At 39.2% G+C, this 14,841-nt stretch overlaps 1 protein-coding gene across 1 annotated transcript; it reads left to right on the top strand.

Annotated features, from left to right (window-relative positions):
* The first annotated feature begins 11,713 nt into the window (after positions 1 to 11,713).
* Positions 11,714 to 12,483, top strand: LOC130466954 (uncharacterized). Its single transcript, XM_056835489.1, has 2 exons — positions 11,714 to 12,019; positions 12,125 to 12,483. Exons 1-2 carry the CDS (start codon positions 11,813 to 11,815, stop codon positions 12,410 to 12,412), a joined length of 495 nt encoding a protein of 164 aa, XP_056691467.1. The 5' UTR covers positions 11,714 to 11,812; the 3' UTR covers positions 12,413 to 12,483.
* The last annotated feature ends 2,358 nt before the right edge of the window (positions 12,484 to 14,841 follow it).

Below are 14,841 nucleotides of genomic sequence, written 5' to 3'. Positions count from 1 at the left end.
GACTAAGGAGAAGTAGAAAGCTTGATAAAGGCGAGATGGATCTACGCGTGAGAAATGGAGCACGGATTGCTGCATTAGCCGTAGGATCTTATTTTATTTCTTTGCCTAGTGGGTTTGTTTTGGAACTAGAAAACTGTTACTATGTTCCTAGTATCACCAGAAATATCATTTCCGTTTCAAGTTTGGATTCTAAAGGTTTTACTTTTCAATTTAAAGACAATAGTTGTTCTTTTGCTTTGAATGGAATTTTTATGGTTCAGCACAACAAGAAAACGGTCTTTACGTGCTAGATACGAGCAAACACATTTATAACATAAATACCAAAAAGGCTAAAACTGGTGATTCGAATCTCACATTTCTGTGGCATTGTCGATTAGGCCATATAAACATAAAGCGCATGGAATTACTTCAACGGAAAGGAATTCTGAAATCATTCGACTTAGAGAAGATTGATCAATGCGAATCTTGTTTACTTGGCAAAATGACAAAGCAACCTTTCTCAAAGGTGGGAGAAAGAGAACTACTAGGGCTAATACATACGGATGTATGTGGGCCTATGAGTACGAAAGCTAGAGGTGAGTTCAGCTATTTCATAACGTTTACGGACGACTTCAGTAGATATGGCTATATTTACTTAATGAAGCACAAGTCTGAATCGTTTGAGAAATTCCGAGAATTTCAAAATGAAGTAGAGAATCAACATGGCAAGAAAATCAAAGCTCTAAGATCGGATCGAGGAGGTGAATATCTTAGCCACGAGTTTGATGACCATCTAAAAGAATGCGGTATTCTTTCTGAATTGACTGCTCCGGGGACACCTCAATGGAATGGAGTGTCGGAACGGAGAAACAGGACCTTACTCGATATGGTCAGGTCAATGATGGGTCAGGCCGAACTTCCTTTACAGTTCTGGGGACATGCGTTGCAAACTGCAGCACTCACACTGAATCGTGCTCCGTCAAAAGCTGTTGAAAAGACTCCATACGAATTATGGACTGGGAAACTTCCAAAGTTGTCTTTTCTGAAGATTTGGGGTTGCGAAGCATATGTCGAGCGATTAATTTCGGACAAGCTACAACCTAAATCTGACAAATATTTCTTCGTTCGGTATCCAAAGGAAACTATGGGGTATTACTTCTACAACAAGTCAGACAACAAGGTATTCGTTGCTCGTGACGGTGTCTTTTTGGAAAGAAATCATATTTCCAAATTGACAAGTGGGAGAATAATAGACCTCGAAGAGATTCGAGACGAACAACGAACTCAAAACTCTTTAGAAGCAGTTCAAGTTGATGAACCTCCAAGGTCTTTAGAAGAGCCAGTGGGAGTATTTCCTCAAAACGTTGTTGCCCCTCGTAGGTCAAATAAAACTATTTTTCAGCCGGACAGATGGACAGGCGTCCTCTTGACTGAAAACTTAGACGTTCTCATATTGGATAGTGATGAACCTTTGACTTACAAGCAAGCTATGACGAGCCCAAGCTCCACAAAATGGTTAGAGGCCATGAAATCTGAAATAGACTCCATGTCTGAAAATCAAGTCTGGGATTTGGTTGATTTGCCGGATGGGTTCACACCTATCGGATGCAAATGGGTCTTCAAATTGAAGAAAGACAAAGATGGAATTGTATACATATACAAGGCTAGATTGGTAACAAAAGGTTACAGGCAAGTTCACGGCGTTGACTACGATGAAACCTTTTCTCCAGTCTCGATGCTTAAGTTTATTCGGATAATCCTTGCGATTGCCTCTTTTCATGACTATGAAATATGGCAAATGGATGTCAAAAATTCCTTCTTGAACGGTGTTCTTGAAGAGACTGTGTTCATGACACAGCCGGAGGGTTTTTTCGATCAAAAGAACCAAGGAAAGGTATGCAAGCTTAAGAAGTCCATCTACGGACTAAAGCAGGCATCAAGGAGTTGGAATAAACAATTTTATGAAGCAGTCAATAAGTTGGCTTCATCAAGAATCAGGACGAATCTTGTGTATACAAGAAGGTCAGTGGGAGTAAAATTGCATTCCTAGTCTTGTATGTTGACAACATACTGCTTATTGGAAACGACATTCCTATGTTGGAGTCTGTAAAGACTTGGCTCGGGAAGTGTTTCTCAATGAAGGACTTAGGAGAGGCACAGTACATATTGGGAATCAAGATCTATAGGGATAGATCTAAAAGGATGATTGGACTAAGCCAAAACACTTACATTGACAAAGTGCTAGCTAGGTTCAATATGATGGAAGCCAAGAGAGGCCATCTACCCATGTCACATGGCGTATATCTAAGCAAGAATCAGTGTCCCAAAACATCTGATGAGCGTAGAAAGATGAGTGGAATTCCATACGGTTCGGCTATTGGATCCATCATGTATGCTATGATTTGTACAAGGCCGGGATGTTTCGTTCGTGCTCAGTGCAACGAGCAGGTACCAGTCAGAACCAGGTGAGGCGCATTGGACTGCTGCCAAGAACATCCTAAAGTACCTGAAAAGGACTAAGGATCAGTTTCTGGTTTATGGTGGTACAGATGAGTTGATTGTTAAGGGCTATACGGACGCAAGCTTTCAAACCGACAGAGATGATTTCAGATCACAGTCTGGGTTTGTGTTCTGCCTCAACGGCGGAGCAGTAAGCTGGAAAAGTGCTAAGCAAAGCACTATTGCGGATTCTACAACTGAAGCCGAGTACATTGCTGCCTCAGAAGCAGCAAAGGAAGCTGTTTGGATTCGGAAGTTCATCGAAGAACTTGGTGTTGTCCCCTCCATTAACGGACCGGTGGCTTTGTATTGTGACAATAGCGGAGCCATTGCCCAGGCAAAGGAGCCTAGGAGCCACCAGAAGTCCAAGCACGTACTGCGGCGATTTCATATACTTCGAGAGATCGTTGAAAGAATGGAAATCGAGATTTGCAAGGTTGGAACTGACGACAACGTCGCGGATCCATTGACTAAACCGTTGCCACAAGTGAAACACAACGCACATGTAGCAACCATGGGAATCAAGCATGTTGGAGAATGGCTTTGATTTTCTAAGTATTGTTTTAGAATATCTGTTAGATCTATGTTTAATACAATTGGTTTAACCATTTCATATTTATGAAATTTATTATTTCATATTCATTGAATTGTGGTTTAGAATTAAATGATAAGTCCATGTGATTCAAATCATTCAAATGGGATGTCAAGATGGATTCTTTGGCAAAGAAACACCCATAAGTGAACTTGAATATTAAAGTCACAAAGGATCCCTAATCAAGGTCATTGAAAGGTGGACGACCAATGACTAATGAAGATTAGATTGCAAGTAGATTACTTAGTTCTGTTTCTTGAACTAGAGTGACTGGATGTTAGAATCTTTTGCATAGATACTTATTGGATCTTGTATCGGATTGACCATGAGAACGCTTTAAGAGATTAAAGTTATGTCATAGGTAGTTCTCATTAATGGTGATTAGAAACCGTTCCTCAGAACATGAGCGATTATATCTTCTCGTTTGAGAATTAGTTCGCTTTGATACTAGCTAAACGTCGCACCGTAAAAGGAGGCTATAAAAGCAGTTATTGGGCGTACTATGAATCAAAGTGAGTGTTCATAGATTGCAAGAATGGATTGTCCTCCTATCTTTGATAGGATATGGTGTTGTTGTGTAACAAGGCCTCTCGGAGAGTTAGATACTATAAAATGCATGGCCGTGCTCAGAATGGTTAGGCTTAACCTTCTGCAAAAGTTTGACAGTTGAACTCTATAATCCGAGAAACACTTCTGGACCTAATAAGAATGGCTTGGATCTTACCTTATGTTCAGTAAGTAACACTAAGCGACAAAGGAATGTGGATGCACACTTGTCTGAATGACAAGTGGGAGATTGAGGGAAATATGTCCTTCACCCAAGGTGCTTTAAGTCTAATACCAAGGTTCAGATTAATTCAGTGAGATCAAGTGATCGGAACAGCTAGCTGGAGCAATGCTTCCGATCAGTGAGTTCTAATGGATATTGAACTCACAACTTACTCTTGACTGAACCTACAAGGTCACACCAATGACACGTAACAGATCACCAGATTAAATGAATCGAAAATTCATTTAATAGCTTTTCGGGATTTAAGTTGGAAACGTATTATACGATACGACCTTGCATCGGAATCGTATATCGTATCGCGAATATTCGTAAGCTAGGCGAAACGAATAAATCGTATCGTACGACGGTGATTCGTCGTATACGAAACGATAAATAATATATCGGAAATATATTCAACGCGAATACGAAGAGCGGCCCACGAGCCGAGTGCACGAAGCACTCGAGGCCCATGGGCGCGTGCTAGGAGAGCAAGCAAAGGCCAAGGAAACACGGCAGCGCTGGCCCATGGCCGAGCGGAGCTGCGCGTGAGCGCGCGGGCCTATGCAGCGACACAGCCGTAGCAGCGAGGCCCATGGCCCACCGCGCTGTGCTTGTCTCACGCGTGGCTTGCTGGCCGGCCTTGCCTCCGGGCTTGGTCGGTTAGTAAGGTTATGTAAATAACCTTATGACATAATTTCCAACTTACTGAAAACACAATTCAGATTACTCAAAACCATAGAGACACAGAGAACCTAATTCTCTCTGTGCCTCCAAAGTGAGTTCTTCCCAAAAGGGAAAGTATCTTGATTAATTGTCTAAGCTACGATTATCAAGACGGATCTGATCGTGTCGGTGAACCAAGTAGAGGAACGACAATTGGAGTTCTTTTTTCGTGTTCGATGATGGATTACTGTGGAAAACACGCTTCGAATGTAAGTATTCTTAATCTGTGATTTATACATGTTTCCTGGCTTTGGGGATTTTTCCGCACATGTTATTATGTTTAACTGTATTCCCCTACACCTTCGCTCTGGGGCCCCTGTTCAGCTCATTTAACCCATCCATGTTCTCATTACCATAACCCAAGAAACCCTTACCTCGACTCTTGTTATTGAACTTGTTGTCAACTGCAAACCACGTACGGCCATTGACACGTGCGTCATACCTGCTCTTACACCACCATTAGCATAATGACCATATAACTTGTTTGGATACATCCTGTTGATATACCCTTGAGCCGTCCCCATGCTATTCATTGGCCTTGGCTGATGTAAACTCATGACACTAGCTTGAGGCTTCAAAGTGTGAGTCCTAGCAGATGTAATCCTCATGCTTGACTAATACCTATACAACTCATTCAACCCATCTTTCAAACCGTCTTGAGTCACGAATAAAAAAAAGAAGACAAATGAAAAGTACAAAAAAATAATAAATAATAAAAAAGCAAACTTTTCAAAGCGCCTTTAAAAGTCCGTCTAAAAAGAAAACAGAAGCATTTAGCGCACCAAAAAATATCCGCCCAGAAATTATTTTCAGCGCCCAGGGCTGGGCGCCGAAATCTTTAACGCCCCAGCCTGAGCACTGAGTCTCTCTTTTTGCCAAATTTTGTCCTGAAGTGCTCGTCATTTTATCCGCACATACACGGAACAATAACGAACACTTGGAGGGGTACATCACGTATTCAGATATACGTACCAAAATAACACATGAAAAGATTTTTTTGCAAATACATGTACTTAAAAAATAAAACAAATTTTTGTCTTACGGCAAAGCAGCAGATTAAAATAATAGTAAACTTCACCTATTTCACCCTATTTCAAACATTACGATTCCACTCGAATGTACTTGTTTAAAATCAGCATTCTATGAAACCATTTTCTAGGCTAAGAACTACGCAATACCTGATTCCAAATTAAATCTATTTAAGGCGGATACGTAGGCAATCCATGATTCGGTCCAACCAATTTGCAAAAATGTTAGAGCCTATAGAATAACAAGAATAAGAAATAGAGTCCTAATTACTTACAACCCAAGTCTAAAGAAAAATTTTAAAGGAAGAATCCAAGTCATCAAGATGCCAAAACGAGCACACATCGAAAAATAATAAGGGCACGTACCCTTGCCAGAAGGAGCACTCACACTCCTAGGCACTTAGCCAAGACTCAAAAGATCGCTTTACCTCCATTGAATGGGGGCTAGCGCAAGCGTCCATGGCCTCTAAAGTACTCGACATGACCCTCCCTGAAGCGAACTAACTCACTCAAAGACCTTCTTTCACCACTAGACATAGTCGTTCGATTAAAGACCTTCTTTCACCACTAGACACAGTCATAATCGCCAACAAGTAATAAAGGCAGTAAGCTTGCAATAAAGAGGATTGTTCTATGGCGTCGCCCCATCGTTCCTTCGAACTCAGGGCACCCGTTCATGGTAATTCAAATGCTTGCGAATCCCCTTTGAAAAAAAATCAGACATTGTCAATAGGACTTGGCACTTAACCAAGGCTCACCCTACTCAGACATATGACACGGGCATCTAAAATCGAAATCTAAAAGCATCGTTAATGGGAAGACATAATAGCAACTGGGGGCTAAAAAATTGAAATGAAAGAGCTAGGGAAAGAACTAAGTATACCTTGACCTTTTGTGCAGGCATACACCAAGTAAATCTAAGTCAATTTGAAAACGGTTTATATTCCCGCCATTCTAGAAAAGATGGCCCTAAAAGCCCAAAGCATGTGCCACACGGGCACAAGTAATATCTTAACGCCTGCACCCTGGCTTCCAGCAAATCCTTAGACAGCATTCCAAAAATCGTAACAGTATTTTGATTCACTCATGTAATCCTGTACGAACCCTTCTATAAGTCAACTTACTTAGGACACCTCGGATTGTACACAGTAGGACTCGGATTTTAAAATAATTTTCAAATGATTTTCAAAGACTTCTTCAAACATAATAAAGTGTCGTTGGGTTAAGCTAAGTATGCGTTTATCTCGATGTTGCAAGTGAGTCAAAAAGATTTCTAAATATGATTATGGGTAAAGAAAGGCACCTACCTTTTGGTCAAAGGCACACTTCAACATGTGACTACCTTGACCATGGCAATGTCGCACAATACGACATTTACAAGAAAAGTAGCAAATCACTACTCGAACATACCTCGCACTAAACGAGTCTGGTTTAAACTATTCATGATCCATATCACCATGAATGCATAAAAAATATGCCAAGCATTATAGCACCAATCCAATCCCGTAGCTACAATTGGGGGCTTGAGAAAAACATTCTAAAAATGCTCGAAATGACGATTTTATCGCAAATTCTCAACGCTAATGCTATACACACGTTGTAGACACCTACTTTTGTCCCCGTTCCCGCAAGGGAAAGGTTCGATGATGAAAGCATAAAAACTCCACTTGACAACGCATCTCCTATAAAATAAACGAATCTCGATTCCCCATTTCATTTCACTCGAAACCTGCTATTTATGGAAACCTGCTAAAAATAGTAACTGCCGTAAAAGGTAGTGTCTAAAAGTGGCAAATCATAAAAGATAGAAACCTGTCAGAATTAGGTGTTGCACTCCAACATAAATCCTAAATGAGATAGAAAACCGCGAGAATCCTATTCCTAATAGGATTCGGAAATAGGAGTCACGTATTAATTAAAATCCTAACGAACCTAGAGTTCGTAACGGGCCCAGACGCATTCCGTCATAAAACTGATACGCGCTAAAAGACTCGAATTAATCTCAAACTCTACGCATTTTAGGAATCCGAATCTGACTAAACAAATTTGCCCAGACCCTATTTTCAACGCCTGGCTCTGGGCGCCGAAATCTTCGGCGCCCAGGCCTGGGCGCTGAAAATACCTGGGTACGTCTCTTTTCCTAATTCTTTGTGGATTAGAACTCTGCAATTCTATCTTTCCACGAACTCTTCCCTATAAATAGGCCCCTAGTTTCGACGTGAAAGAACACACAACAACACAAGATTATATTCTGAGTATTGACTCCAACCCTTAGCCTAAGCCTCTCGCTGCGAAATTGTTCATGCGTTCTGTCGCAATCGATCCATAAATCGAACAGAACGTATCCTGTCCCATAATTGAGATTCGTTAAATAAAAAGGAGAAATAGCAAAGTCAAAGTGGTTAGTTTTCTGAGAACCGTGACACACCTCTCAAGGGTGCGTCGTAATGTGTCCCTTTTCGATGATTTAACTGCTTTCCTCGCCCTTTTTATGAACTGTTAAACTAACCTAATCTGATTGTTCTATCACGCCTAACAAATATAATATTTTCGGGAAATCGGATTATCATGCTAGGTCCCTTAATGCTATTTAAATCAGATAATCACGATCGAATTAGTATTATATGTTGCATATTGCTAAAATCAACTCAGATTAGTTTAATAGTTAACGCATGTCCCTTCAATTATTTATGCTGAGCTAGTAAGGATATCCTGCCTCTGGAGTTATCGACGAGCGAAGTACTCCTCTCGGTAGTTACAGTCCCCCGAACCCTCAATCTCTACCTTGCGGGTGTATATTGAGAGATCCCCACACCAGGGATCACAAGGGAACCTACGGCCGTTGTGGTCAAACATAATTGCACTCCCTTTATGTCACGATAACCGGGTTTTGTCAGTTTTTCTCATTGTCGCTAAAAACTGAATGGCGACTCCTATATTACTAGTCAATTGGGTGTAAACTCACAGGAAATCCAATTACACTTGATTGAATAAAAGAATCGTCACACCCACGAGGGACGAGGTCACGCATTAGCCTCGCGCTTTTTCGACCCCCTCACAGTGGCGACTCCACTGGGGATAGTGAAGGAAATACTCGTGCTTGTAGGTAATCAAAATAGCCGAAGGGTGAAACGATTCTACCCCGCGTTTATTTCCCCATCAAGTTGGGGCGACCTGAAAATCAGCATATTAATGTGAACGGGCAGAACATCATAACGAATCTCGGCTCCCTCGGGAGTTGGGACTAAGGATACCTTTTTTCGCCAATAGGGGGGTGCATACGCCGCGCATGTTTCCCACTCGGTACTTGTGCAGGTAGTACACCTATCCCGAACCCAATCGCTCGCCCATTAGGTCCCTCTCGCCTGCATGCCCCCTTCGCTTGCACTTGCGGGTTGGCCCACTAGTGGAAAAAGGCTTATTTGCATCCCCGCATTTGCCACGCCATTCTGAACATGCGAAGCAAATAACAAATTTTAGCATAAAATTTAGTGATTTGCATCGCAGATTTGTTAAACTGCGAGGCAAATGACTCTGGAATGCCCCCTAGAGTCATTTGCCACGCAGAATTATAAATCTGCGATGCAAATTACTCAATCAATTGCATCGCAGATTTATAATTCTGCGTTGAAAATGACTCTATGGTGCCCCTAGAGTCATTTGCCACGCAGAATTATAAATCTGCGATGCACAAGCTTTTGATTTTTTTTTTTTAAATTCCCGCTCACACTTAATTGCAAAACGAATTAATATTCTCGACAAACAACACTGCTTCACCGACGAAACCACCACGAATTGTGAGCAATAACCTAGGTTTTGCTCGACAAACAACACTGCTTCACACCCAAACTCAACTCACGACAACACTGCTTCACCGGCGGCTTCATTGTCGTCGTTCCTGTTTCGCCCCCTGCGTCGTTCTTCTGTTCGTCCTGATAGCGCATCCCACTCAATTAGCCCCTGCCGTCATTCTCCAGACGACGCAGCGCACAACAAGGCCCCTGTTCCGGCCCCTGCCGTCATTCTCCAGACGACGCAGCGCTGGTCCCTGTTGACGCCGCCGGCCACGCCGCCGCACACTCCGCCGGCGCCCCTTCTCAGTCACGTCGTCTCTCCTCTTTTAATAATTAGGTACATTTTAAATTGTTTTTAAATATTTATACTTTCAATATATAATTGGGTTTAAATTTAGTGTGTGGAATTTATTTAGTTGAATAAAAAAGTTGTTACATTTAAGATTGAATTTAAATTTTGATGTTAAGATTGAAAGTTTGTGGATATTATTTAGTTAAATTTTAATTGAATTTTAATTGTGCATTTTGATTTGAATTGTGGATATTATGATTGAATTTTAGTTGTACATTTGAATTGAAATTTAAGATTGAATTTTAATTGTGGATATTATTTAGTTGAATAATTGGGTACATTTTAGGATTTAGGTTTTGTTGAATTTTAATTGTAGTTTTTGATGAATTGGAATAGGTTATTATAATAGTTGGTTTTGTTGAATTCTAATTGTTTATTACATTTAGGTTTTGTTGAATTAAAAGTTATGAAATGAAGTTTTGGGTTTGTGTAGGTTTATGAGATGGTTTGTGTAGGTTATGAAATGAATTTAGGTTATGAAATGAATTTAGGTGATCGATATATGAAATCATGTTTTGGGTTTGCTACAAAATTTGGGTTTGTGAATTTGTGATGTGAAATAAATTGTACTATGGGAACTTGTTATTAGTTATGGTAGGTTTTGTTGGAAGCCATGGATTTATAATGATATGAATAGCCTAGTTTATATTCTAACATCTTGACAAAATTTGGTCATATTGTTTTATCTTTAGTGGTTGAAAATGGATCGGAGTTGGATGTATGGTAGTAAACGATTTTCTACAAGGTTCTTACAAGGGATTCAAGAGTTCATTAAGGTTGCCTTGAAACATCAATCAGAACATGAATCAAGTTTAATTCTGTGCCTTGTTGTGATTGCAATAATTCAAGGGGGTATCGGGATATTGATGATATTGTTGATCACATAGTTCGTCGCGGTTTTAAGGGTAACTACACGACGTGGACATGGCATGGTGAGAGCATAGATCATGGGGCAAGTTCTAGTATGCCGAGCTCGAGTCAGCATAATAATTGTGATAATGGTGATGATAATGAAATTGAGGATGATATTGGTGTTGAAAGTGAGGAAGAAGAGGAGAAAGATAGGATAGATGATATGATGCATGATGTGGAAGACCATCATTTCGTTGAGCGTCCCCGTATGTATGATAGTATAATCAAAGCTTCCGCAACACCGTTATATCCTGGTTCTACACAAACTGTACTTGGTGCCGTCATCGAATATTTCAACTTAAAGGTGGAAAACGGTTGGACCAACAAGAGTTTTTCACAGTTTTTGGAGGCCACGTCCGGTAATCTTCCTGAAGGAAACAAACTTCCAAGGTCTAACTATGAGGCCCAGAAGCTTATGTGTCCTTTGGGTATGGATTACGAGAAGATACACGCGTGTCCAAATGATTGCGTGTTGTATCAAAAGCAGTATGCAAATCTGCATGAGTGTCCAAGATGCGGATTGTCCCGTTACAAGATCGTGGAGAATGATGTAACATCAACACAGAAGAAACCTTCTCCGGCTAAGGTGCTTTGGTGAAATAAGTGAGAAAGCAAGACAGAGTCAATCTTTCAACATATATCCTCATCATATGGGACAGAAATCATATGCTGAAAAGACAAGTGAATGGCAAAGAAAAGGGTACATTCCCTCAGTTTCTTCGTCATCTGATGGTTCCTCTGCGTCTACAATTGCTTCAAGTTTGCCGAGTAGGACATGTTTATGGCTTCTTGCAAGATCAGTACCAGATGAGAAATGAAATCCTTACTTGCCGGATAAGGGCACACAAAAGGTCAAAGAAAATATTGTAAGTTCATTTAACAATTTTGCGTAATGTTGTGATTCCTCTAATTTCATATATGTTCTTAAATATGAAACCAAGTGTTGAACTTTTCTCAAAACCATTTGATTTCATGTAGGATGAATAGAAAAGGAAACAAGATGAAGGGGAATTTGTTCCCAAGAGTGCACGAGATGATGTCTTATCTCGTGCACTTGGTAAGACTAAAGAAGGGAGACCACTAACATTTGGTGGTGGAGTAGGCATCAAAGCTGTGTGGGGGACCGCAGAGCGGCGTAGCTTTCGACGGTATGGAGATGCGGAGATGGAGGAAATGGAAGCAAGAGTGACCAAAAGGGTCAAAGATGAGACAATACAAGAGATGAACTCCAAGATGGATGCCATGGTTATGGAGAAGTTTATCACATTTGCTAAAGAACTTGGTGTCCAAATACCAAGCCAGATGAGGATAGACGCAAATGTTCATAGTAGTTGTCGTTCTGGGGGTTTAGATCCTTTTGCCGACATTACGGTATGATAATTTGTGTCTTTTAAGTAATTTGTTTCTAGTTAATTCTATTGAACTTTTCTAACATGTTACATTGTATTTGCGTTATTGTTCAAAATAAATAATAAGGAACCTGTCCCGTGCCATCTATACCTGAACATAGGCTCCGAGAAAGTCTTTGTTGCCTATGGTACCATATGTCCAGAGTTGATCCTTGATCACCACAACGACGTCACTTCCGATAACGTGAAAGTGAGCGTTGATGATTTTGAGCCCGCGTACAAAGAAGCTCTCGTCCCCGTGCCTTCTCAATATATTAAGAAACTTGCTCAAGCTCATGGTACCTTCACTCAGTGGCCAAAGCATTTGGTGTCGCTTACGAATGAGGAGGTAACTAACATATGCATGATAATTTGAAGTAGAACTATTATACCATGTATGCTCACTAATATGTATATCGTTATTTGAAAATCATACCCCAGGTAAACAAGCCTACAAGTAAAGAGCCTAAAGGGAAAGGGAACAAAGGGAAAGAGATAGTGCTTGGGAGAAGTGGATGCGAAACAAAAGCGTCCAACACTAAATCAAAAACATATTTCCTTGAAAATTATAAAGTGCAAAATTTGAGTGGTAAGTGCAATGTAATGAAAACTATGATGTTGGGATTAAAAGAAGGGGAGCACGTTAAGGTGCAAGGCACTAAAAGGACATTCAATATGGAAAAAGACTTTGAAATTAGTGTCACCGTTGAAGACACCGATCAACTTCTCTCGGGAGCATGGCTAAATATATCGATAATACAAGTTTTTATTATGTGAGTTACCTAAATTAATATTTTGCCCCTAAATTTGATTTTTATGATTGTCTTAACGTTCTTATTACACTATATATTATAGGGCTTTGAGTGAGTTGTGTTTTCACGATGATTGTCACTCCAATACTATTGGATTCATGTGCCCGGAGATGATCTCGGCCACCATGTTAAAGACCGATGCAGATCGAATTCTATCGTACATGACGAGGTCCATGAGTGCACTTACTTCTAAGACATTCATCTTATGTCCATACTACGAAAAGTATGAAAATTAATTTGAACTTCGTTTTTAATTGATTGTTATAAATTTAACTTATTTTTTTCTAACTACATATGTTTATTGTTTGTATGTAGGAGTCACTGGATGCTTTTAGTTCTTTTCTTATCTAAACGTGAGGTCTACATATTTGATTCTCAACAGAAGAAGAGAAATTTGATGATGAAGGAGCCACTAAACAAGTAAGTAAAGTATGCATATGAAAATGCCATTTTTGCCTAAAAATGTCCTAGAACGACCAAATTACCCTTAAATGTGAAATAATAGATTGTAAAGAGCCTTAGAAAGTTGTAAATATGCATATTAAAGGTGTAATAAGTTTGAAAACATTCCTTAGGTTCTTTAGTTCAAAGTTGGGTTCGAAAACGTCATATTTGCCTAAAAATGTCCTAGAACGACCCAATTAGCCTTAAATGTGAAATAATAGATTGTAAAGAGCCTTAGAAAGTTGTAAATATGCATATTAAAGGTGTAATAAGTTTGAAAACATTCCTTAGGTTCTTTAGTTCAAAGTTGGGTTCGAAAACGTCATTTTTGCCTAAAAATGTCCTAGAACGACCCAATTAGCCTTAAATGTGAAATAATAGATTGTAAAGAGCCTTAGAAATTTATAACTATGCATATTAAACGTGTAATAAGTTTGAAAACATTCCTCAGGTTCTTTAGTTCAAAGTTGGGTTCGAAAACGTCATTTTTGCCTAAAAATGTCCTAGAACGACCCAATTAGCCTTAAATGTGAAATAATAGATTGTAAAGAGCCTTAGATATTTATAAATATGCATATTAAACGTGTATTAAGTTTGAAAACATTCCTTAGGTTCTTTAGTTCAAAGTTGGGTTCGAAAACGTCATATTTGCCTAAAAATGTCCTAGAACGACCCAATTAGCCTTAAATGTGAAATAATAGATTATAAATAGCCTTAGAAATTTATAACTATGCATATGAGACATGTAATAAGTTTGAAAACATTCCTTAGGTTCTTTAGTTCAAAGTTGGGTTCGAAAACGTCATATTTGCCTAAAAATGTCATAGAACGACTCAATTAGCCTTAAATGTGAAATAATAGATTGTAAAGAGCCTTAGAAAGTTGTAAATATGCATATTAAAGGTGTAATAAGTTTGAAAACATTCCTTAGGTTCTTTAGTTCAAAGTTGGGTTCGAAAACGTCATATTTGCCTAAAAATGTCCTAGAACGACCAAATTACCCTTAAATGTGAAATAATAGATTGTAAAGAACCTTAGAAAGTTGTAAATATGCATATTAAACGTGTAATAAGTTTGAAAACATTCCTTAGGTTCTTTAGTTCAAAGTTGGGTTCGAAAACGTCATTTTTGCCTAAAAATGTCCTAGAACGATCCAATTACCCTTAAATGTGAAATAATAGATTGTAAAGAGCCTTAGAAATTTGTAAATATGCATATTAAAGGTGTAATAAGTTTGAAAACATTCCTTAGGTTCTTTAGTTCAAAGTTGGGTTCGAAAACGTCATTTTTGCCTAAAAATGTCCTAGAACGACCCAATTAGCCTTAAATGTGAAATAATAGATTGTAAAGAGCCTTAGAAATTTATAACTATGCATATTAAACGTGTAATAAGTTTGAAAACATTCCTCAGGTTCTTTAGTTCAAAGTTGGGTTCGAAAACGTCATTTTTGCCTAAAAATGTCCTAGAACGACCCAATTAGCCTTAAATGTGAAATAATAGATTGTAAAGAGCCTTAGATATTTATAACTATGCATATTAAACGTGTAA

The sequence above is a fragment of the Spinacia oleracea genome, chromosome 2 (assembly GCF_020520425.1).
Source record: "Spinacia oleracea cultivar Varoflay chromosome 2, BTI_SOV_V1, whole genome shotgun sequence".
NCBI classification, from domain to species: domain Eukaryota; kingdom Viridiplantae; phylum Streptophyta; class Magnoliopsida; order Caryophyllales; family Amaranthaceae; genus Spinacia; species Spinacia oleracea.
Note: the sequence above shows the minus strand (reverse complement) of the source record. Positions and strands in the feature narration are given on the sequence as shown.

Bases quoted from the DNA above. Each gene is read 5' to 3' on its own strand.
- LOC130466954 (XM_056835489.1), top strand. From the start codon at position 11,813: ATGGAGGAAATGGAAGCAAGAGTGACCAAAAGGGTCAAAGATGAGACA. The intron at 12,020-12,124 runs GTATGATAATTT...ATAAATAATAAG, and splicing joins ATCCTTTTGCCGACATTACG to GAACCTGTCCCGTGCCATCT.